Source organism: Ictidomys tridecemlineatus, chromosome 12 (genome assembly GCF_052094955.1).
Source record: "Ictidomys tridecemlineatus isolate mIctTri1 chromosome 12, mIctTri1.hap1, whole genome shotgun sequence".
Taxonomy (NCBI): domain Eukaryota; kingdom Metazoa; phylum Chordata; class Mammalia; order Rodentia; family Sciuridae; genus Ictidomys; species Ictidomys tridecemlineatus.
The window spans coordinates 31103514-31127951 of record NC_135488.1 but is presented as its reverse complement, the minus strand read 5'-3'; the positions used below and the strand labels follow the sequence as shown (position 1 = coordinate 31127951).

The window sequence follows — 24438 nt, the reverse complement described above, 5'->3', positions numbered from 1 at the left end:
TCCCTATTGTGTGGAAAGCACTCAATAAATATTTATGGGAAAAAAATGAGCAGACGGACTGTTCATGGATCTCAGAACTCCACATAGTAAAGATGTCTGCAGGGTTACTCTCACTCCACTGGGACGTCAGCAAAATGGGCATAAAGCTGCTAAGATTCATAAGGAAGCACACAGGCCCTAGGATAGCGTCAACAATCTTGTAAAAGAAGAATGACCAGAAGTCATCACTGTGACCAATGTCAAGGTGTGATGCTGTGGTGCTCAGTACCCTGGGGGTGCTCAGTGCCGGGGGAGGTGAGGGGCGTTGGCGAAGGAATAGAAATGCAATCAGTGGAGCGGGACAGAGAGCTCAGGAGTAGACCAAGCACAAATGCCCACCCGAGTTTTGACAGATCCCAAAGCCATTCAATAGAAGGAGAAGCTTTTCAACAAATGCAGCCAGACAAGGTGGATATCCATAGGCAAAAATAATCAACCCAAACTCGCCTCAACAAACCTCACCCCTTGACTAACTTAATTAATGTTAAAAACTAACTCAAAATGGATCATGGAATTAAATGTTAAATTAAATATTTTGGATGGAGAATAGCAGGTAGCACTTGGCAAAGGATTCCTTTTGGGGGGTGGGTGTGGTGGGGGGGAGGGGACTGGGGATTGAATCCAGAGGCGCTCAACCACTAAGCTATATCTCCAGCCCTTTTATGTATTTTATTTAGAGACAGGGTCTCTCTGAGTTGCATAGGGCCTCACTAAGTTGCTGAGGCTGACCTTGAACTCATGATCCTCCTGCCTCAGCCTCCCGAGCCACTGGGATGACAGGTGCGCCACCATAGTGTGGCAAAAAGTTCTTCAACTTGTTGCCATAGGTACAATCCACAAAAGCAAAAATTAAATAATTGAAACTCATCAAAATATCACTTTTGCTCTGTAAAATACACCTTTAAAAGGACAAAAAGACAAGGTACAGATGGAAGAAAGGATTTGTAACTCCTGTACGTGACAGGGGACCCAGGTCTGGAAAATGTAAATGACTTTCAAAACCGGCAGCCAACAGCAGACACCCCATCTGATGAGAAGATGGGCCAGAAGAATGTGGGCATACTTTTCATTGAAGAGGCTACGCAGGCAGAAGATAAGCAAAGGAAAAGATTTCTCCAAATGATTAACTATTAGAAAAATGTAAATTAAAACCACGAGCTGTCACTTTATTCCTATTGAAGTGGCTAAAATCAGTATTAATTATAGCGAAAGGTTGCCAGTCTCTGGGACAGCTGGAGCACTCAGCCTTGCTAGTTGGAAGGTGAAGTGGCACAGCCTCTCTGGGTGGATAAAAAGAGCCAGAAAACTTGGCAGTTTCTTATACAGTAAGCATTAGATCTAGGCACAGTGAGGAGCACCTGAGCTCTGGCACTCGGCAAGTGTAGAAGGAGGATCACTTGAGCCCAGCAGTTTGAGGCCAGCCTGGGTAACATGGCAACAACAACAACAAAAAAGCAAACAGAAAATCCAAAACAAAACAAGCTTGAACCTGCAACTACCATGCCACCCGGTATTGGCACACTCCCGGCCCGTGTCCTGGAGAGGTTTAAACTCGGGTTCCCACGACAGCCTGTGTGCGATTCTTCATCGAAGCTTTGTTTGAAGCTCAAACTAGAAACGATGCAGATGTCCTTCAACAGGTGAATGATTAAACAACAGGACAGTTGATACCACAGTCGTCTCCCCGGCAGCGACGGAACCAGGGAATGATGCCAAGTGGAGAAAGCTGGTCCTGCAGAAGCACACACTGTATCTCTCTATTTGTATACCATTTTGTTTTAGCTGAACTAGGGACTGAACCTGGGATGCTCTACCACTGAGCCACACCTCCAGCCCTTTTTATTTTTTATTTTAAGACAAGGTATCACTAAGTTTCTGAGGCTGGGCTCAAACCCGAGACCCTCCTACCTCACCTTCCCGAGTCTCTGGGATTACAGGCGTGCACCACTGCTCCTGGCTAGTATGACATTTTGAAATGACAAAATTATAGAAATGGAGAACGGATTGGTGGTTACCAGGATGGGGATGGGTTGCGGGAGGGAGGAAGGTGTGGCCTTATGAAGTCAGCACAAGGGATCTGTGCCACAATGGCATTGTTGAGAATTGAAGATATTTACAAACCATGTCTGATAAGGGACCTGTGTCTAGAACACAACGCACACATACACCTACACACACGTATCTCTTATGACTCAATGATACAAAGACAATTAACCCAATTGAAAATGTACAGATTAGTTAATAAACATATAGGAACATGTTCAACATGACTAGTTGCTAGGGAAATGCAAATTGAAACCACATAAGATACCACTTCGTAGGCACATACCCACGTACTCCAGGAGGGCTCTAGTCAAGAAGATGGCAGGTAACCAGCGTTGGTGAGAAGCTGAAGACATTGGCACCCTCAGACACTGCTGGTGGGAATGTGCAGTGGTCCAGCCATTTTGGAAGAGTCTTGTACTCCCTCATAAAGTTAAATAGCTGTCGGGCACAGTGGCACATGCTTGTAATCCCAGCAGCTCAGGAGGCTGAAGCAAGAAGATTGAGAGTTCAAAACCAACCTCAGCAACTTAATGAGACCCTAAGCAATTTAGTGAGACCCTGTCTCTAAATAAAAAATAAAGAGGGCTGAAGATGTGGCTCAGTGGTTAAGTGCCCTTGGGTTCAATCCCCTGTACCAAAAAAAGAAAAATAATGGGTGAATATTATGATACGTTACATCTTAATTAAACTGTTCAAAAGGACATATTGTATCACTTGTTTGATGTGTAGGAACAGTTTAAGCGTATCCATTTTTTTATTGCTATGCCACAAGAACATCCCTACACATTTGCGTTTATGCCTCTACCTTTCTGGTATTTCTGTAAGGTGGTGTTAGAAGTGAATTTATTGGTCATATGCGCTACAGTCTTTCTGGTGGCCGCTGACCTGGAGTACATGACCTTTGGCTCAAGGGTTTAAACAGTGTGGGTGTCTGTAAAACTACAATGTTACATTGGAACCTGCCAGTATGGTGATGAGAACCTATGTGGCCCAAGTTGGGTAACGCCAGGTGCTCTCATGGGGACAGGGGAGAGGGAGGGGCCCCGTGAGCAGGCCAGCGAGAGCCTCCTTCTGCGGGGTCTGTCTCTGGCTCCGGGGAGCCCCTTGCCCTTGGCCTGAGCTGCGCTGGGGTGTGTCTTCTTCTCTGCCAGGCGAAGGCATCCTCATCTCCTCTGAGGCCTCCGAGCTTCTGGATTTCATAGACAACCAGGGCCAAGTGCACGTGATCCAGAAGTACCTTGAGCACCCTCTGCTTCTCGAGCCGGGTCACCGCAAGTTCGACATTCGGTAATGCTTTCGGGTCCGCATGTTGTTTTCCTCCACCTGGAGGGAACGGGAGGGGGTCCAGGGTCTGGTGGGAGGTGGGATGTGCGATATGAGGAGGTGTTTTATTGAATGCAGAAGAAGGGAACCGAGCTCTACTGAATTTTCTACTTTAGTATTTCTTCTTTCTAGGAAACGTCACTAAGGTGATGGGTTTTATTTTTTTTGAAAGCATTCTCTGTTAGGAAGGGGCTTGTGGGTGCAGAGAGGAGTATAAGTGCACGAGGCCTCCTTGTGGAGGAAGCTGAGAGAGGTAAGTGGGACCCACAATCCAGACACATATGCACTGTGACCCTGCCAAGCCGTTGGCCCCCACTTCATTATTGGTGTCATGCTTTTTACGAATGTCATGCGCATACCTGCCTCAGGTTTCTGGATTCTCAGTTTCTGAGCAAGGGCCTGTCATGCAGGAAGAATTGATGTGGTGCTTTCTAGAGCTAAACGGACTCTCCCCAGCTTGCCCTTGACCTTGCCCTCAGCTCTTGTCTCCCTGAGGCCTTCACAATGACTTGCTGCTTCTCAGACATCAGCCGGAGTTGGATCAGCTTCCTGAGGAGCCCTGGTCCTCTGCAGACACCGAAGGGGCAAAGCAAGGCTTTATAGGGTATCCTCAAAATCTACCCAGATCTTTGCAAAATGCTGTCTTTTTAATGGATTCAAGTCTCCACGTCGTCATTGATGGTGATGACCCACCATGTGGCTAACTCACAGTTTGCCTTATATAACCCCAGAACCCACCTTGCTCCCACTTGCCCACCTCACACACCATAGAGAGATAGCCGATGCCTATGGTTTTGCTCCAAATGCTGTGTGCACCTACTGCGTGAGAGGCTGAGCGGAACCCGGGTAACAGTGCTTGTGTTGATTGCAGAAGCTGGGTCTTGGTGGACCACGAGTATAACATCTACCTCTACCGGGAGGGTGTGCTCCGCACTGCGTCCGAGCCGTATCACGTTGACGACTTCCAAGACAAGACCTGCCACTTGACCAACCACTGCATTCAGAAGGAGTACTCCAAGAATTACGGCAAGTACGAGGAAGGGAACGAGATGTTCTTCGAGGAGTTCAACCAGTACCTGACGAGTGCTCTGAACATCACCTTGGAGAGCAGTATCTTACAACAGATCAAACATATCATAAGGTAACGCCCCGCACCTTCTCAGTTTTTTCCCAGCAGCCTTGAGTGTTCATGCTGCTGAAAGAATTGTTCCACTTAGGTCGTCTAATTTATGGGCAAAAGTCATTGGTGATGATAATTTTCATTTTAATACCTGTAGGACCTGTGATGATGTCCCTTTTTTCACTCCAGATATTGATCATTTATATTTCCTCTCTACTTGGAGGGATTGGCTAGAGGGTTAAACTTTTCAAAAAAATAGCTTTTGACTTTATGGATTTTTCTCTATTTTTTTCCAATTTCTTTGATCTATGCTTTTTCATTTTGGCTTCTCAGGGGGGAATTAATTTCCTCTTCTTTTGTTTCTTAAGGTGAATGTTTAGATCATTGAATGGAGAGATTTCTTTTTAAAAAAACAACCACCACCATTTGGTGCCTACAGTTTTCTTCCAGCTTCTGCATTAGCTGCATCCTACTGATGTTCTGTTCTTATTCTATTATTTGTACTGAAATATTTTTAAATTTCCCCTGTGACTTCATCCTTGACTCACGTGGGACTTAAAAAATTTTGTCTTAATATCCAAATATTTGAGGATTCCCTAGTAATTCCATTATGGTCACAGGGACATACCTGAAATATGGTTTCATTTTTTAAAATTTTGTTGAGATCGGTTCTGTGGCCCAGAGTGTGGCCGGTCACAGTGCACTGAGAGGCGCACGGTGCTGTCCCTGGGTGAGTTCCCCAGCGCCCACCTGTCGGGTCGAAGCTGAGGATGTCACCTGAGTCCCCCTTCCTTGCTGACTGCCCTGCCTGTTCCGATCCTCGTCGCAAGCAGGAGTGTTGGCGTCCTGGGTTGGCTGGTACCTCCTTTCAACTGTTCTGGGTTTTCTTCATCTGTCTTGGGCTCTGTTGTTAGGTGCACCTGTGTTTAGGACTGTCCCTTTTTGAACTGGCCATGTGTCAGTGTGTAACTGTCTGTGTCTCCGGGGGTCCTTGTTTATTCCTCTGATTTGGGTCACGGCCTCCTGCTTTCTTCTGATTCATGTTTCCGTGGTGTGTTTCATCTCACTCCTTTATTTTTACCTTTATTTTCTATATATGGTCGAGTTTTCAATCTTTTTTTTTTTTTTTTTTTTTTGGTACCAAGGATTGAACTCTGGGACACTTGACCACTGAGCCACATCCCCAGCCCTATGTTGTATTTTATTTTGAGACAGGGTCTCACTGAATTGCTTAGTGCCTCACTGATGCTGAGGCTGGATTTGAACTTGCACCTGGCTGCTTTTTTTTTTTTTTTAATCTTACTCTAATATAATACTCTTTTAATTAGTTGACACCTTTGAAACAATGTAATTATTGATTTGGTTGGGAGCACATCTATCATCTTATCACCTGTTGTCTGTTTGTCTTGTCTTTTTTTAACCTCTCCTTTTCCTGCTTTCTTTTGAATTATTTGTATGTGATTTTAAAATTTCATTTTAATTTTTCTGCTGAGTGTTTGGCTGTCTGTCTCCCTCTTCTGTACCAGGAGTTGACCCCAGGGATGCTTAACCACTGAGCCACATTCCCCTCTTTATTTTTTATTCAGAGACAGGGTCTTGCTGAGTTGCTGAGGTGGCCTTTGAACTTGTGATCCTTCTGCCTCAGCCTCCCGAGCCACTGGGATCACAGGCGTGTGTCAGCATGCCTGGCTGGCTGTCTCTCTTTGGTTTTTTGTTTTGTTTTGTCTTGTTTAGTGGCTGATTTAAGGATTAACTACAAACCTAATATTTCACAGCCTTTCTAGAATCAGTAATTCACCACTTCAAATAAACTTCCAATTTAGTAACTCTGCCCTCTATTGTGATTTTCACGTTTTTTACATCTGCTTTACTAAAATCTACTGCGCATGTTATTTGCTATCAACAGTTATATGTATTTCCAGACGTGTTAGATTTTCAGGTTGAATTTTTATATAAGTGAAACTATATATAAATCCAGATAAGAGAAGGAAATATTCTTTTCTGTGTCCTCAGACTCTTCCCATTTCTTTTGCTCTTCCTTCAGTTCTGAATTCTTCTCTGACATAATTTTCCTTCAGACTTTTGAAGCAGTTTTGCTGGTGATAAATCCTAGTTTCCCATCATCTGAGAATGTGTTTATTTCAGCTTATTCCTGAAGGATATTTTTATGAGATTTACACAAACATAATGTGAAGCCAGAAGTACAAGCTGGGTGCAAGATGCACATAGACTGATCCCTTTGGAACGAGCTGAAGAGCATGCATTGAGCAGAGGACTGCTGCATTATGTAGAGGACTGTGCGGGTCTGGCGGAAGCAGGAGGAGAAACCAGGAATGCAGAGCAAAGTCAATGAGGGCCGCAGTTTCCTCTGGCCGAGAGGCAGGGGCTAAGACACTGGGAGGAGCACTGGGTGTTCATCAGTATCACACACATACATACATATTAATTTTTTTTAGGTGCTGGGCTTGAACCCAGGGGTGCTTTACCACTGAGCCACACCCCCACCCTGTCTATTTTTGAGACAGGGTCTGGCTAAGTTGCTGAGGCTGGCCTTGAACTTGTGGTCCTCATGTTGGGAGTCGCCCTGGCTCCAAAGACTAACTTCCCCATCCCCCAAGAAGAGCCGTCCAATGGTGAGCCCTGCTGGCTCACATGATCCTTACCCACCAATCAGATTAGCCCTGCTGGCTCACCTGATCCTTACCCACCAATCAGACTAGTCCTGTTGCTCACCTGATCCTTAGTCACCAATAAAAAAGCACCCCATGCCAACTATCAAACCACCCCCGGCTCTATAAATATGCAGAGCTGTTCCTCAATAAATGGGCATTTTTTCCCACGGCAAGCCTTGATGGTTCTTTCACCTCATGCCTCAGCCTCCTAAGTTGCTAGGATTACAGGCGTGTGCCATTGTGCCTGGTTGTTTTAGCACTTAAAAAGTAAGGTCTGCTTGTGATGGATTATCTCAGTTGTTATGATGATGCTATCTTTCGTCTGTTGTTTGAGGAGATTTTTCTCTGGAAATCCATGTCCAGTTTGAAGGTGGCATGTCATTGTCACTTGGCTTTGATCCTTCTTCTGAGAAGCCAGCAGGAAGCACAGTGCTGCTCTTGTCGCCGTCTTTCTGCTTTTGTGTTTCCTCTTTGCTGATTTTTACGGATTTTGCTGAGACCCATGTGTGGTTTTCCTGTTCCTGTTCCTGCTCTGGCATCTCACTCCTGTGGCTTTCCTGTGCCACTTTCTCTCCTGAGGGTCCCACTCCTGCTTTTCTCCCAATCTTTGTTTGCTATCAAAACCTGTCAAGACATTTTAAAGAGTTAAAAGCTTTCGGAATCTGCTGTTAGTCTCCCCTGTTGAGTTCACGCCTCTCGTTTTTGGGCTTAGTTCTAAGGTTTGCATTTGCTTCTTTTCTTTCAAGCTACAGTTCTCATGAGATGCTCCCACTTCTCTCTTATTTTCTTGAATTTGTCATTGGCAATTCTTTAACATCCTTGTCTGATAACTACAAAATCTGGACTACCCCTGGCTAGTGCCTGTGCCCTGGGGGCTGGACCTGGCTAAATGCCTATTTTCTTAAGGTCTATGAGCTAAGAATGTTTTTTGAATTATTTTTTAAATGGTGTAGTCAGGCAGGATGGTGCATACCTATAATCCCAGCTACACGAGGCAGATGGATGGCAAGTTCCAGGACAACCTAGCAACTTAGTAAGACTCTGTCTCAAAATAAAAAATAAAAAGGGTTGTGGGTACAGCACAGTGGTAGAGCAGCTCTGGATTTTATCCCAAGTGCCACATAAATAAATAAAAACTTTAAGGATTGTAAAAGAGAGGAAGAAAAAGGATACAGAAAAGCTTATGCAACAGAGACTATATGTAGCCTGCAAAACCTAAGATATTTACTATTGGGTCCTTTGTAAAAAACATCTGCCTGCCCCTGATGTCTAGGTATGTATCTATTTTTTTTCCTCTTGGTCTAGTTCTTAATATGTCTCAAAATAATTTTTTAGTACTAATTTATTACAAATGTTTATTAAATCCAGTCAAGGAATTTTTTAAACGAAGTTTAACATGAATGAAGTGTGCTATTTGTAAGTTTTTAATTATGCACACACTTTCTGAACCATGATGCAAATTAAGATCTAAATCATTTATAGCACCTCTGAACCCCCTTAAAAAATGTACTCTCTGCCAAAGATAGCTGACTTTTGTCACCATAAGTTCCTTTTTGCTTGTTCTTAAACCTTATGTGAATGGAGTGCTACATGGTCTCTGTATTGCTCATTGGTGTTTGACTCTGTTATGCAATAGAGACTATATGTAGCCTGTGGTGTGGTGTTGCCCACACTGCTGCACAGAGCAGTAGTTGGTCCTTCTTTACTGCTGTGTAATATTCCACCATGTGAATATCCCAGAGTTTATCCCTCTATAACTGACAGGCCTCTGGGTTTGACTTCTTATATTTTAGACCTACAATCTCCCTGGGATTTTTCTATATTAGGCTTCTTACTTTTCCACAAGGATATCTTAGGGAGCCAAGACCATTTGTCCCTGCCATTGCCCTGAGTTACCAGTCAGGGCCAGTTGCCGCAGGGTCTGTTCTGGGGTCTCCCTTATATTTTAGTCTGTTCATCTGCCTTGTCATTGCCGCCCTGTCGCAGTGCCCGAGACTTCCCTTGATGTCTTCTTACAGAGTACCGCAGAGGAATTCAGGGCTTGGAGTCCCATTTTTTTCCCCAGGGATTATAGATGATTAAAATTCGGATACCAGATAAATAAGCTGTGCAGGGGGAAGGATTCCTGTTTAGTCAGGGGGTGTGTGGAAGCACAGGGCCCTTCCTGGCTGCTCCTGCTTTTCAGGGAGTGCTGCTCCCAGGTGCTCTGAACAGCATTCCCACCCCACCCCACCCCGCTCCCCGTCCCCCTGGCTGCCCCCCACCTGCATGCTGCGCAGCATCCCCTGCACCACTCTCAGGTTCTCTCCTTAGTCACCCTCCCCTGCCTGCCCACTCTAGCCAAAAAATGATGCAGAGTCTGAGGATGAAAAACTGCACTTCACCAACCATCCATCTGGAGCTCCCAGCAGATGAAGCCCAAGGTTTCGCTTTGGTTTGGCTCTGGCTCCGTTTTTCCTTTCCTTGGAGAGTGTAATACTGTTTTTACTTTTTATGCTTCTCAATTGTTGTTCTCTCTCATCTATTGAACTTTTCTTAATTATAACATTTTAAAGGCTATTTTCATTAAAATATCTTTGGGTCTTCTCTCCTAGAGCAGAGATAAGATGTGTTTTGAAGCAGCCTCTCACTGTGTTGCCCAGGCTGGTCTCAAAACTCCCAGGTTAACTGATCCTCCAGCCTAGGCCTCCCCAATAGCTGGGACAGTGAGTGTGCCCCATCGTGCCCCGGCCATTATGTTTTAAAATGTGATGTGCGATCTGCCAGCCTGGGTTAAAAATTCATGGCTGGGGCGTGGTGGCCCATGCCTGTGATACCAATGACTCTGGAGCTGAGGCAAGAGGTTCACAAGTTCAAAGCCAGCCTCAGCAGCTTAGCGAGGCCCTGAGCAATTTAGCAAGACCCTGTCTCAAAATAAAACTTAAAAACGGCTGGGATGTGGCTCAGTGGTTAAGCCCCTCTGGTTCAATCCCTTGTACCAGGAAAAGGGGGAAAAAAAAAGAAAAAGAGTGGATGGCTAACCTTCCCAAAATGGATTTCAAATGTTTAAACATCTGTAGAAACAGTTTTCTCTTTGGGTGAGAAAGAAATAAAAGAAGATAGAAATTGGGGGTGGCTGTTGGAGGAGGGCTGGGGATAAGACCTGGCCTACGTTCAAGGCCTCAGTTCCTCTTGAAGTCGTGGGAGGGTGTATCGTAAAGTTGGTCACAAGGAAGCCCCTTCCCTTCTAAACCTACAGCTGATGGAAGGACGGTCGTCTCTGGTGATACCAGAGTCACATTTTATTTACTAGGGTAAACATTTGCCACATCCAGCGGAGGGAAAAGTCAGAAAGATCTTCATAAAACAGAACAGCCGAAGGTTCCTGGGATGTTTGTACTAGAGGATGGTGTCATCTAGAAATAATAAATGTGTTATTGTTACCATTGGTGAGTGAATGAAATGTGCTGTTCTTAAGAGCAACGTTTATTAAGTGGATTGTAGGTACCAGAGTTGGGCCAGGTTCCTTAGAGCATTATCTCAGTGAACTCTCAACAGTAGGTGTAGGTGGTATTTTCCTTACGTCGTAGGTAAGGAAATCAACGTTTGGCTTAGAAAGGTTAAGAACATACCAGGTGTAGTAGCACACACCTGTGATCCCAGCGACTCAGGAGGCTGAGGCAGGAGGATTGCAAATTCAAGGCCAACCTGGGCAACTGAGCAAGATCCTGCCTCAAAATGAAAGATAAAAAGGGCTGGGCATGGAACCCAGTGGTCGAGTGCCCTGGGGTTCAGTCCCTGATACCACAGCAATGACAACAAAAATGTAAAAGAACTTGTCCCACATTATAACCTGACTGCAGACTCATGTTCCTGCGATTCACTTTCAACTTCTTTCTGAGTCTCTGAAATCCATTAGTATTTTCAAATAGTAGTTGATGCTGATAGTAACTCAGTGCTGTATCTCAGCATTTAGTGTTAATGTGGACAGCTCTGAAATCCTTTAGTAGCAATAATTGGGCTGTAGAACCAGAGCTAGCAAAAGAAATGAATGAGGCCAGCCTTCTTTCTGCAAATGTTGCTCTCCAACAAAGGAGATTCATATTTTACAGATGGAAGTACAGGACACATGTGGCGGCAGCCCCCAGTTGGTGGCATCTGCAGTCACAGAGGCATCAGTGCCTTGTGCTAAGCTGCCTACCAGGCCTGGGACAGCGGCCTTTGCCTGGAGAACATGGGTGCAGATTCCAGCAACCTGCCTGCTGAGTAGCCTGCTCTGGGTGACCTCTTGGGTCAGTGTTGAAGGGAGGGTTCGGTTGAAGCTGATGTTCATATGCAGCTGACAGTCACTCCTCCACGTACCCACCCGCCGCTCAGCAAGCTCCCCTCCTCTCCCTGCAGGAGCTGCCTCCTGAGTGTGGAGCCAGCCATCAGCACCAAACACCTGCCCTACCAGAGCTTCCAGCTCTTTGGCTTCGACTTCATGGTGGACGAGGAGCTGAAGGTCTGGCTCATCGAGGTCAACGGTGCCCCTGCTTGTGCTCAGTAAGCCTGAGGGTGTGCTGGGGAGGGCTGGGTGGCCGTGCACTTGGGATAGTTTGACTGAAGGTTCATACTGACCCTTTGCTGCTGCCCCAGGGTGTGCCATGCAGACAGGGGTCTTGGAGAGGAGCTGGCTGATGGGGGGCTTAGCTGTGCCATTTGCTTGCCCATTTCCTCATGTGGTTGCCAGGTGGGTGGCAGATTCCACGAGAGCTTGCAGCAAAACTAATAGTGGCAGAGAGACCCCCTCATGTGGCAGGTGGCATGGGCAGGATCCTGCCAGGAGGGGAGACAGGAAGTCGTCTGAGAAGGCACCTGGACACCATGGAGCAGGAGCTGGCACACAAGGAGAGAGTGTCGGGCCCCCAGAGGGCATGGGGACGGCTTGCAGACGGGAGGCGGCGTCCAGGGGGACAGTGCCCTGTGCTGGGCTCCGGGCAGGTCTGTGAGATGCTCAGGTGGACAGAAGCTGCCCAGGGTCTCCCGTTCTTTCCCGCAGCAGCAGCTGCAGTACTTATGCTGTGTGTGGAGGGGTGAAAGGTGGAGGTGGGAAGCATGTTGGGACCTTCTGTGGAAGGACTCAGGTATGGGGCAGGTCAAGGAGACAGAATCCCCCGCAGTCCTGATGCCTCTGAAGACCCGCTTTCATGCCAGTAGGACCCTCTCATGGCTCCGTGTCCCCTGTTGGGGAAATGGAGGTGATTTTCCAACGAGCAGCGTGAACCATTTGTGGTTTAAGGGCTAGCCTTGGTCACCTGCCTGATGACTAACAGGTGTGGTTCCACCTACCTGTCACTCCCTGCAGCTGACACAGGCTCCCTAGGTCACACACCCTGGCGAGGGAGCAGAGGCCCTGGCCCTGTTGGAGAGGAGCTGTGGACAAGGTGAGGGGCCAGGTACAGGTACCACCAGGACGAGAGCGAGGAGGAGGGTCAAGGGGTGTGACTGAGCCGAAGGCCCAGTGGGAACTGAGGTCCCCTGGGGGTGGGAGCAGAAGGTCTTCATGCTCCCCTTCTCCACCTCCGCGGTAGTGGGCCCTGCGACTCCTGTGTCCTTCTGTCAGAGTCGCCCTGTTCCATGCTCTGCGCTGCCCTCCCTCCTCTTGCCCTTCCTACTCCCTCATCTTGCTGCCTGGCTCCTCCCACACAGATTGTCTCAGCTCTTCATTCCTGGGAGGATCCTGGGAGGATGCCGTCGGCAGCCCCTTCGCCCTCCTCTCCACACACTACCCAGCCTCTGGGGCTGGAAGGCCACCACCCTGTCCCCACGGTCTAAGTGGGAGGTGGACACAGAACCTTCCTCCCCTGCCGGCACCTGAGCCATGGGCTCTGCCTCCCACCTCCCTGTCCTCTGCCTTCCTCTGCCACCAGTACTGACGCTCTGGCAGGTCATCTCCCATCACCACGGAGGCTGTTCCGAAGAGCCCCCTGGGTCTGCACTTCTGCACTGCGCCATAAGATACACCCTCCTCAGTGCAGCCAGAGTGGGAACATGGAAGCCAGATCTTGGGTTGCACTTGAGATTGGAACCAGACCCCGCCCTCCATCCTGAGGGCTGCTGCCCAGTGTCCAGCTTTGGGGGCCTGTGTGCTGGCTATAATCCCTATGTAGAGCCCCTCCGCCACCATCAGTCTCACCATGACCGGCTCCTTCTCTGCCAAAATGGCATCTCAAGGAGCCATCCCTGGGCAATCCCAATATCCTCCAGCCAGAGTCTCAGTAATCTCCTTCATGTGGCAATTGACTAGCTTCTGTTCCTTTCTAGGTGGCGTAGACCATGAGGGGCTGGCCTGGGTTCTTGTTGTCACTCAGTTTTGGAGCCCAGCACTGCCGGGCACTCAGTTCTCTATAAGCGTTGGTTGGATGAACAGACACGTGTTCCTGGTTAGCACTGCTCCTCCGCGAGTTAGTAATTGCAGTACAGACATCATAATATCACCTTTCTACTACCTAGTGGCTTTGGTGGGAGATTTACTTATGTTTGGCCCATCCTTACACATCAGCGGAGATGGGGGCAGTGGAGTGGGCTCTCTATGGAGAGCTTTGAGAGTATCCAGATGGGGCCTCTGAGTGCCATAGTGTGTACTGAAGTCAAGGGTGCCATTGCATCTTGGTGGTGGGTCAGGGAACAGGATGTAGAATGCAGTCAGACGTATAAGTATAATGTGTAGAAAACAAAGAAGGGGACCCTGCCGTGTGGAGGGGGAGTGATTCTGTTTTGGTTTATTCTTGAAGCTTATTTGGATATTAATGAAGCAGTTCCCGCCTATAGGGTGAAAACCCTTGAGCAGGGCCCGGGCAGCGGTACTGGAAGGCTAGTGTGCCTCTTTTACTGCATGAGGAGTTAAGGATGGATGCCCTGTTATCCCAAGGCGTCCAGCACCTTGCTTGGTAATTTTTCCTGCTCAGGAAAGGGTAAGCCACCTGAGAAAATAAAGTCTGAAATACTTAGTGAAGAAATAAAAAACAAAGTGAGAATTACAGTTTTAAGAGGCATGGAGGCCCTGATAGGTCCAGCCCTCATAGGAGCTGGAGCTGAACAACTAGAAAATGGCTCCGGTGGTGTAAGGGGGTATGTCAAAGGCAGGGATGAGGTTTCAGGGGTGGAGTCTTGCTTCATGAGGTTTTGCAGTCAGCAGGTTGATGGGCATCTTGGCAGGCTACACCCATCCCTGACAGGCTATGGGGCTCCAGCAGGTCACCCCATCCATCTGTGTGGGACCTGGCAGAGCTGAGTGTCTGGGCCATCTTTAAGCAGTATTGCCGCTGTTAAGTCCTATAATACCAGATTTTCCTATTTCCTGGCTGTGATGCCTGTTTGGTCTACACATAGTCCACAGATGGCTCTCGACACCCAAAGGGGAGGGTGGAGGAACAGCAACTTCTCCCCAGTTAACCCAGAGTGTGAGGCAGTGTGAGGCAGTGCTCCCACGTCCTGCCCACCACAGCAGCCCTGTGTTCCAGTGGAGACTTGCTGCTTCCCTGAAGAGCCGTGCGGAGCAGGGCCCCAGGCCTCACAGCTTGCATCAGTGCTCTGTCTTTTCTGGGCTCTTCTCCCTGGCTCCCCAGCTGCCACTCCATTTCTGCTGGAGTCCCTCTGCTCGGTCTTGGTGGGAGTGGCAGGGTCTCGGGACAGGTAAAGAAGAGTGTCCCCAAGGAAGTCCACTTGAGGAAGGAGACAGATGCTACCCAGGTTATAGTATTATGAGTATATTTCAAGTATAGCAATAGAAAAGTGAACAGATGTTGTCTTTAAAAAATTTTTTTTTTAGTTGTTGATGGACTTTTATTGCATTCATTTATCTGTATGTAGTGCTGAGAATCAAACCAAGTGCTTCACACATGTGAGGCAAGCGCTCTACCACTGAGCCACAACCCCAGCCCAGATGCTGTCTTTTTGGTACATGGTTTTGCATAGGGTGGGGTCTTACCCGTGAGCTGGGTCTGGAGGCTACCCGAGCCTCCTCCCTGAGGTAGGAGCCAGGGCCCTGAGGTCTTGTTCTTGTGCTGAAAGAAGTGTCTTTTCAATGCCTGTTCACTTGTTCACCAAGGAAGAGGAGGAGAAGGGGAAGCTGAGGTGGGTCCTCTCCTGGAAGGGCAGATGGCTCTCATGCTGTTGAAATTGCCTGTCTTCCCTGTGGTTGGAACAGGAGTTGTCTGATTGGTTTACCCAGCGGGTCTTTGGAGCTGTAGATCAATGGCAGAGCATTTGCCTGCCATGTGTGTAGCACAGGGTTCAATCCTTAGCGCCACTTAAAAATAAACAAGTAAAATAAAGGCATACTGTCCATCTACAACTACAAAGAAAAAGAAAAAGAAGCTATTTGTTGAGATAATTCATTACTTTCTTTCTTTTTTTTTTTTTTTTTGGCATTGGGAGAACTCAGGGACACTTAATGCTGAGCCACATCCCAGCCCTTTTTTGTATTTTTTTTTTTAACAGACAGGATCCCACTGAGTTGCTTAGGACCTCCGTAGATTACTGAGGCTGTGTTTGAACTTGTGATCCTCCTGCCTCAGCCTGCTGCGCAACTGGGATTATAGGCACACACAGCTTTTGAGAGAATTCTTTGCCTGCATGCGCTGCCTCCTGAGTTATTTGTCTATGTGGCGGAAGCTAATTTTATAATGATGGTCATGGGATGGGATTTCTAGGGCAGAGCTTGGTTTAAAAAAAAAAAAAACAAACCACGAGAGAAGCCTTTGTTTTTCCCTTGCACATTGATGAACATCCTCAGTGACGTTTCTGAAACTCGTTCCAGGAAGCTCTACGCAGAACTGTGCCAGGGCATCGTGGACATAGCCATATCCAGCGTCTTCCCGCCCCCAGACGTGGAACAACAGCCTCAGCCTCAGCCGGCCGCTTTCATCAAGCTGTGAAGGACAGGATGGAGATGGGAAGAGAGAGCCCTGGCACGGGCGTGATAAGAGAAGGCTACTCCGGAGAGCCCCCACGGGCTGCTCAGGGTGCTGCCCAAGCGGAGCGCTCCACAGAGCCGCGGAGGCTTTCGGGACCTGAGCAGATGTCCCCGAGGGAGGAGCAGGCCAGCCTTCCGAGGGGGCACCATCGGTATCTGGCTGTTGAGTGTGCTCTTCTTTGCAGGTCTTTCCGTACTTGGCCCTGGGCACAGAGCCTCTCCTCCCGGGATGGCAGGCGCTGCGGCCTCCGTGGGGTCCTTCCACCTGCGGTGGCCTGAGCTCTGAGCATTGCTGCAGCCCGCTGTGCTGGGACACAGTGGCCCTTCCTGCTTTCTGGAGGTAGCCCGTGTGCTCCCTGCTCATCTCCTCCACCTCGTTCCGCCCCACTAAACTCTGGACACGCATGCACCAACTGTCCTTAGTTTTGCGGCTGTGCATAGTGTCTCAGGGAGGCCATTTTCTCGCCCCCTTCCTGGTGGCGTGCCAATCGGGGGTCCTGGGATTAGGCACCGAACAGCATAGACTGCTGCCAGTCTGCTCTCTGCATGTTTTAGAAACAAAGCAGCCAGTCTGCCAATCCTGTAAGCATCAAATAAGCATGAGAGGAAAAACATATCGTGCTTTACTTAATAGGTGGGGTGGGTGGACGGGGTCTTTGGACATGGTTCTCACTTATCATTGTTTAACGAGAATTCTAGATGCACATTTGCTGAGTTCCCTTTCCTTCACTCTGTTTTCTTTTTTAACCTTTGTAAAGCCTCTCCAAGGGTTGGAGAAGGGAGAGTTCCACTCTCCAGGTGGCCCTGGCCAGAGGGAGGTGGCAGTCCCTCTTATGTTCTCCTGTGCTCCAAGCAGTCCCTGGAGCTGCAGGGACAGTTTCTGAGCATCTGTCCTGCAGATGGGTGAAGTGTGGTTTAGAGCTGGACACAGCATCTGGGAGGCCTCTACAAACAGGTTCATTCAGATGTGGTTTCCAAGTAATGGGTCGATTGACAGTGGGAGCAAGACGTCCTTTGTGTTCAGTGTGAGCTTAGAGTATTTGGGAAGTCACAGCAGATGTGTGGAAAGCTTTCCTGGGGCGTGCTGTCTTCCATTATTCATTGTTACTTGGCAGTTTCTGTAGTCAGATGACTTTAAGAAGGAGAAGGAATAATCTCGCCTCCTCAGGTATGATGAGATGTGGGCGCTTATGGCGACAAAAAAGGAATAGTGATTAAGACTGATTTCATAGGTGTAGCAGTGGGTGTGGGACGGGAAGGTGATACATTGAAGTTGCCTCCCAGCTGGCTTGGCTCCGCTCAGCTGGTGATTTGGAATTACAAAGTGAAAGTCCTCCTGGTCACCTGGAACATGGAGAATGAAGTTTGCATCCAGAGTGAATTCACACAGCCAGTGGTGAGGCAGCCGAGGGGCTGGTGTCTGGGAGTTCTGAGAAGGCAGAGAGAAGATGCATGTCCACTTAGAAAGTGGAGGGTGCTGGGGCCCTGGCAGGTCTACAGGACTGTGGAGGTTTTGTATGCACTGGGACTCAAGTCAGGGGCACGGGAGAGTTCTGCAGCTCTTGCCATGAGGGAGCTAAGGGATCAGCTGTCAGGAGGAGTGTGACTCCCGGCACGGCTTCTAAGAAACCTGAATTCACACATGCATTTGAGGGAGGTGAGGCTTTAGGTAAAAGAGGTCCTGTGGTGGGTCCCTCACAGGGTTTCAGATACGGATCTCTTTTATGTATCTCTTCTGCATCCGGTGGGAGGTTGGCTCAGAGCTGCCCCATGTCCCTCCATGCCATCCTTGGCACAGAAGGCCACACACCTGGCTCCCCATTGGCTTTGTTCCTTAGTCCAGACGCTGGGAAGGCGGCGCTGCTTATTAGGACACGTTGATGCCGACCTTGGCTCTGTCGTTGATCGCACAGTGTCCATTGAGCCTGTTACCTTTCTGTGCCTTAGTTTCTTATCTCATGGAAGAGACTGCAGCCCGACCCGAGGATCAGGGCTTGTCATGAGGATGAATGAGAACCAGAAGAGCACCAGGGTTCTCATGCTGGAGACACCTGGGAGCTGGCAGAGAATGCTGCCCCCCCTTGGCCAATTCCGTCAGAGCCTCAGGCAGCAAGATGTCTTGAGATGCGTGGAGCCACTGCTTGAGGAGGAAGGAGAAAAACATGATTAGCTTGGAAGAATCACACAAGGCTTCTTAGAAAATTCATTTTGGAAATGAGCATTTCTTTCAGAACAGTCAGACACTGATGTATTCATGGCACAAGCCTGTGTTGTCTAAGCAGGTTCTGTTTGCTTCCATCACAGCATTTGGAAATTCAAACATGCTTTCATTCACGTCAACAGTGCATGAATCCTTGGTGGGGAAATGTAAACACGTGACTTTATAAATCTAAATATGTGCTGAAGTTTTAATTATGAGAAAAAAAGCCTCTTCCCTCACACTTTACTCCTAAGATAACTATAAGCTCCATTTCACCAAGAGCATCTAAGTGCCTCAGTGTTCAGATGGAGCGGAGCAGGTGCTGCCCATGTACCAGCTGACATGATGTGTCACTACGCTCCTCAGGCTGATGGTCACATGCATGGGATATCGGGGAGGGCTAGAAGTGTACTGGGTTCTACAGAACCATCAGGTGTTAATGAAGCCACAGGTGTGTTCATTAACAGCTGAGGTGTCTGCAGGCATGGATGAAGCCCTGTGGTGGGGGTGGCTCTGCTACCCAGCACAAGGTGCCAAAGTGGGTCGCATGTAGCACATGGGTGCCATCGAGAACTCAGCAGTATATGTGTCTCTGGTCCTGAACACAGACTGTACCTAAGAGGACATGATTTCTGAAATGAGGTGATTTTATGGATGTCTAAAATGCCTGGTGCATTAAAGATATTCCAAGTGTTTTTGCCCCCATGTGTCTGTCATTTACTGTAGAGTTGGCTGTCCTAGGATGTCCCTCACTATTTAAATCCATGACACCATAATCCAGGGGAAGGTAGACTTGCCCTATAAACAAGCAGCTAGCAAATCCCTAGGCTTTGCAAGCTGTGTGGGGTCTCTGTTGCATATGCTTTGGGTTTTCCCCGCAAACTTATAAAAAGCAGAAAAACTAGTCTAAGCTCATAGACCACACACAACCAAGCCAGATGTGGCCATAGTCTGCTGACCCCAGGACATTGCTCATTACATTAGCCAACAAATTGTCCTTCAGAACTGCTCTGGGGTGAAGCATCAAAGCCATTTCAAGTGCTGAAATCTGTTCCCCACTTTTCACACATCTTGTGTATTGTGTGGATCCTGGTTGTGAAGGACAGTCAGGAGGAGTTGGAGGGGCTTCTGAAAGGAGGCAACCTCCATGATGAGCTGGAAGGCCAAGGTTCCTTCCTGAGCGTTTTACTTTGGGCAAGTCTTTATGTGGCTGTGAAGCACAAACACCTCAAGGTTTCACACGTGGAAACAGTCACTAACTTGTCCCTTCTTATGCAATGTGGCGGCATGCTTTGCTCTCCCTGGGTACAGCTGGCTCACCCCAGGGGCTGCTTATACTCCATAGACAGACTTCTAGCACAGATGAGGGTCTTTCCAAGCCAGAAACCCTGGCTTAGGTACCCTACTCCAAAGAAGTTTCAGATGTGACATGACACACTCCATGGGGCTCAGCAGAGGTCCTGCGGACAAAGCGCAGGGTTGAGCAGGCGTGGCACCAGGCAGGCAGATCCTGAGAAGCCCCAGAGTACACATTCAAAGACACTAAAGGACCCCTCTCAGAAGCTGGTCACACCTGCTCTCAGTAGCTTACCCTCCTTAAAGAACCTCCTGTTCTCCTTGGCCTCAGAGATGCAATAAAACTTTGAAGATGTTTTCCCTAAAGGCAGGGAAAACACACCCCTGTGAGGCGGGATGCTTTGTGGGAGAGCTTGAAGGTCACAGCAAAACTCCTTAAAAATTCATGTGAAAGGACATCAGGTCAATGTCCTGTATCAGAATAGCTGAGTAAGAACCTCTGAAAATTCCCTCTGCCGTAAAAGCAACAGAACGCCAGCAACATGGTGTGGACATTTACTAGAGGTTAGCAGCAATTAAAAAAAAAAAAACTTATTTAATAAAAATGGCTGCCTCTCAGTAAGAACCATGAGCTTTTAACTTTTAGCTGTGACATTTTAACTTGTTCATTTCCATCCCCCTTCCTGCTCCATGGCAGCCTCAGAAGCCAGTAGCCACAAACCCACGGAGGAGTCCAGCATCCTAGCAGCCATCGAGTGGGCAGAAAGAGGCTGGAGCTCCTCGAAGCCCCATTACCAGAGAACTGCCACGGCTTGGCATTTCTGGTCTTCCATGAAGCCCCCTGGTGTTTCTTTATTTGATAGGGTTCAGAGCTTGCCCAGGTGACGATCTTTTCCCTGCATACACTTGCTGAAAATGAGTGCAGCAATTATTTTACATCAACTTCCTGAGGTAACTATAACCATTGGATCAATAGCAAACTGACCAAAAGAGGAGAAGTTGGGGAAGGAGATGTCCATAGGAAGTTTTGAAAAGCTTCAACATTTTTCTAAGAACACGGAAGGTCACATGCAGGCATAGGACTATGTGCATGCCCAGGGAAAAACTGTATTCCCTCAGCTTTTATTTTTGTGTGCCCCTGAGTCTGTACACGGCAGGAAGTGAGGACTAAGGACTGCAACATGCTTTCCTGGGTATTATGAACTTGCCTAACTGCCGGTGTGGTGGTACATGCCTGTGGTCTCAGTGACCTGGGAGGCTGAGGCATAAGGATCACAAGTTCAAGGCCAGTCTCAGCAACTTACCAAAAAATAAAAATTTTTAAAAAGTACTAGGGATATAACTCAGTGGTACAGCATCCTGGATTTAATCTCCAGTACTCCCCAAACACACACGCATACACATACACACACACACACACAAACACACACACTTATAACAAAAATGTATTAGAAGAAATAGTGACCAAAAACTTCTCAACTTTGATATTCTCTCTCTCTCTCTCTCTCTCTCTCTCTCTCTCTCTCTCTCTCTCTCTCTCACACACACACACACACACACAATTAAAATGCATTTAAGAAGCTCCATAAATTCTAAATAGGATAGATTCAGAGAGAGCCACACCAAGACACATCAACCACAAAGAGACTAACATTATAGTCAAAAAAGATAAGGAAACTGAAATGTTAAATAGAAAGTATAAAGTATATAAGAAAAGACAGTAACGAAGGGGGAGGGAGACACGAGATATAGGAATCAACAGAATGGCAGATAAATACTGTCTTAGCAATGATTTCATTAATGCAAATGGATTAAACATTCACCATTATCAAAAGACAGATTGGCAAAGTGGATTTTGCAGGAGGGGGTACTGGGGATTGAATCCAGGAGCACTTTACCATGAGCTACACCCCCAATTAGGTTCTCATTAAGTTGTTGAGAGTCACACTAAGTTGCTGAGGCTGGCCTTGAATTTCTGATCCCCTGCCTCAGCTTCTGAGGTCACTGGGAATACAGGTGTGTACCACCATGTGCGGGGGGTGGGGGTGGTGGGGGGGTGGTGATGAACAACTTGTGTAGATTGATACAGCAGGAGTGGGAGCCATTTATTGTAGGACAGGAAGGGTATTTATACATTCCACACAGCTTATCTTAATTAACATAAACTAGATACAGCAGTCAACCAATAAGGAATCTCCACATTTAATGGCTCGCTGGCGCCACCTCACAAACCACTCCCCCTGGCAAAATGCTAGGCGCCATCCCAACTTGTTTACAGACTCTAACAACCATGCCTGGTGGATTTCTTAAATTTATTTTTATTTTTTAGACCAAAATGGGTTTTTAAAAAATTATGCAACTTCATGCTATCTACAAGAGTTATGCTTCAGATTAAAAAACAAATAGGCTGACAGATTAAGAATATGAGAAGATATACCATGTAAACAATAATTCAAATAGAGCTACTAATATTAGACAAAAGAGGGTTTAAGAAAAAATATTTCCAGGGGCTAGGGATTAGGTCAGGGGTAGAGTGCTTGTAGCATGCACAAGGTCTTGTCTTCAATCCCCAGCACTACAAAAAAGGGAAAGAAATTCCCAGCAATTTGGGAGGCTGAGGCAGAAGAATTACAAGTTTGAGGGCAGTGTTAGCAACTTGGTGAGACCCTGTCTCAAAAAATTAAAACGGGGGTCTGAGGATATGGCTCAAGCAGTAGCGCGCTCTCCTGGCATGCGTGCGGCCCGGGTTGGATCCTCAGCACCACACACAAGCAGAGATGTTGTGTCTGCCGAAAACTAAAAAATAAAAGATTAAAATTCTCTCTTTCTTTAAAAAAAAAATTAAAATGGGCTGGGGATGTAGTTCAGTGGTAGCATGCCCCTGGGTTCGATACACACACACACACACACACACACACACACTCAAATCATGTATAACACTCTTCCTTGATAAAAACACACGGGAGTCAGAAGATGCAACTTTCCTAATAAAGTAATAAAAGAATTGATAAAGGGCATCTTTGGAAAAACCCAAAGACTATATCCTATATAATGGTCAAAGACTGAAAACTTTCTCCCTAATATCAGGCAGAAAACAAAAATATCCATTCTTGACACCTCATTTAGAAGTGTACTAAAGGTTCTAGCAGAGCCATTAGACAAAAGGAAGGGAGGGCTGATGTCCAGGTCAGAAAGGGAGAGTGGACTGTCTGCCAACAACAAGATCTTATGTATAGAAATCCTAAGGAATCTACAGAAACTATTAGATGGAGTAATGAGTCCATCAAGGTTGCCAGATCACCAAAACAATTAAGTGCTTAGAAATAAATTTGTCAAAAATTCATCTGTACACCAAAAGTTACAAAAATCTTTGAAGAAAGTTATGGAATATCTGAATAAATGGAAGACATTTCATCTTTGTGGATTGTAAGGAAATTATTGTTGGAAATATGCCCCAAATTGAATGAACTAGTTTGATCAAAAACCTCAGCTGCTGCTTCTCCTCCTCCTCCTCCCCCTCTCTTCCTCCTCCTCCTCCCCCTCTCTTCCTCCTCCTCCCCCTCTCTTCCTCCTCCTCCTCCCCCTCTCTTCCTCCTCCTCCCCCTCTCTTCCTCCTCCTCCTCCCCCTCTCTTCCTCCTCCTCCCCCTCTCTTCCTCCTCCTCCTCCCCCTCTCTTCCTCCTCCTCCCCCTCTCTTCCTCCTCCTCCTCCCCCTCTCTTCCCCCTCCTCCTCCCCCTCTCTTCTTCCTCCTCCTCCCCCTCTCTTCCTCCTCCTCCTCCTCCTTCCCCCTTCTCCTCCTTCTGGGGTGAGGGCAGAAATTGACAAGTTAACACTAAAACTCATGTTACTACAAAGAACAATAATAGCCAAAACAGGGAAAAGAACAAAATTGAAAGATGTATACTTAATTTAAAATTTTACCACAAAGCTACCATTAATCTGTATTATGTGGTTTTGACATAAGGACAGATACACAGATCAAAGAAATAGAATTGAGAATCCTAAAATAAACCCTTGTACATACGGTCAATTGATTTTTGACAAGAGGGCTAAGATAATGCAGCAGGGAAAAGAATATTCTTTAATAGTGCAAAGACAATTGAAAATAGATATGAAGTGGATCCCTTTTTCAATCTACAAAAAGGTTTGAAGACTTTAAAGTTTAAACTATGAAACTCTTAGAAATAAACTGCACTTCATCAAAGTTAGAAATTTTTTGGAAAGTTTGACATCATCAAGGAAAAAAAAACCTCACAAAATGGGAGAAAAGATTTGTAAGTAATATGCTTATTAAGGACAGCCATACGTAACACAAAGAACTATCACAACACAATAAAAATATGAGCCAATATTAAATAGGCCATGTATCTAAACACATCTCCAAAGAAAATATTAATCAATAAATAGAGGAAAGTATGCTTAATATCACTGGTTATTAGGTCATGCAAATCAAGACCACAACCAGATATTACTGCATGAGCAAGTAATAATCAAAAGACAATATTAGGCACTGGTAAGGACACAATGAAGCTGGAATCCTTATTTATTGCTACAATATCCTTATATATTAAATAAATTGTACAGGTGCTTTGAAAAAGTTTCACAGAACCTTAAAATGTTAATTATGGAGTTAATATATGTGGGAGGCCAACCTTATGGGTGACTGAGTTACACTCCCCAACTGGGTACTGAAGCGCTCAGTCACAGAAATGGGTGTGTCTTGCTACAGCCCCATGGGTGAAGCTATGCTCACCTGTTCCTTTGTAATATAACCCCTTGCCCTGTTTACCATAGAATCTTCCAT

The 24438-nt window shown here is 46.9% G+C and overlaps 1 protein-coding gene across 1 annotated transcript in view; it reads left to right on the top strand.

Annotated features, from left to right (window-relative positions):
- Ttl (tubulin tyrosine ligase) overlaps window positions 1-19031 on the top strand; it is a 33812-nt gene extending 14781 nt beyond the window's left edge. Inside the window, exons 4-7 of the mRNA XM_013365162.4 lie at window positions 3237-3372; window positions 4280-4549; window positions 11581-11724; window positions 15983-19031. Of these exons, the coding sequence (XP_013220616.3) occupies window positions 3237-3372; window positions 4280-4549; window positions 11581-11724; window positions 15983-16100 (668 nt within the window). The 3' untranslated portion in view covers window positions 16101-19031. The remainder of the gene's footprint in view (window positions 1-3236; window positions 3373-4279; window positions 4550-11580; window positions 11725-15982) is intronic.
- Window positions 19032-24438: the final 5407 nt, after the last annotated feature.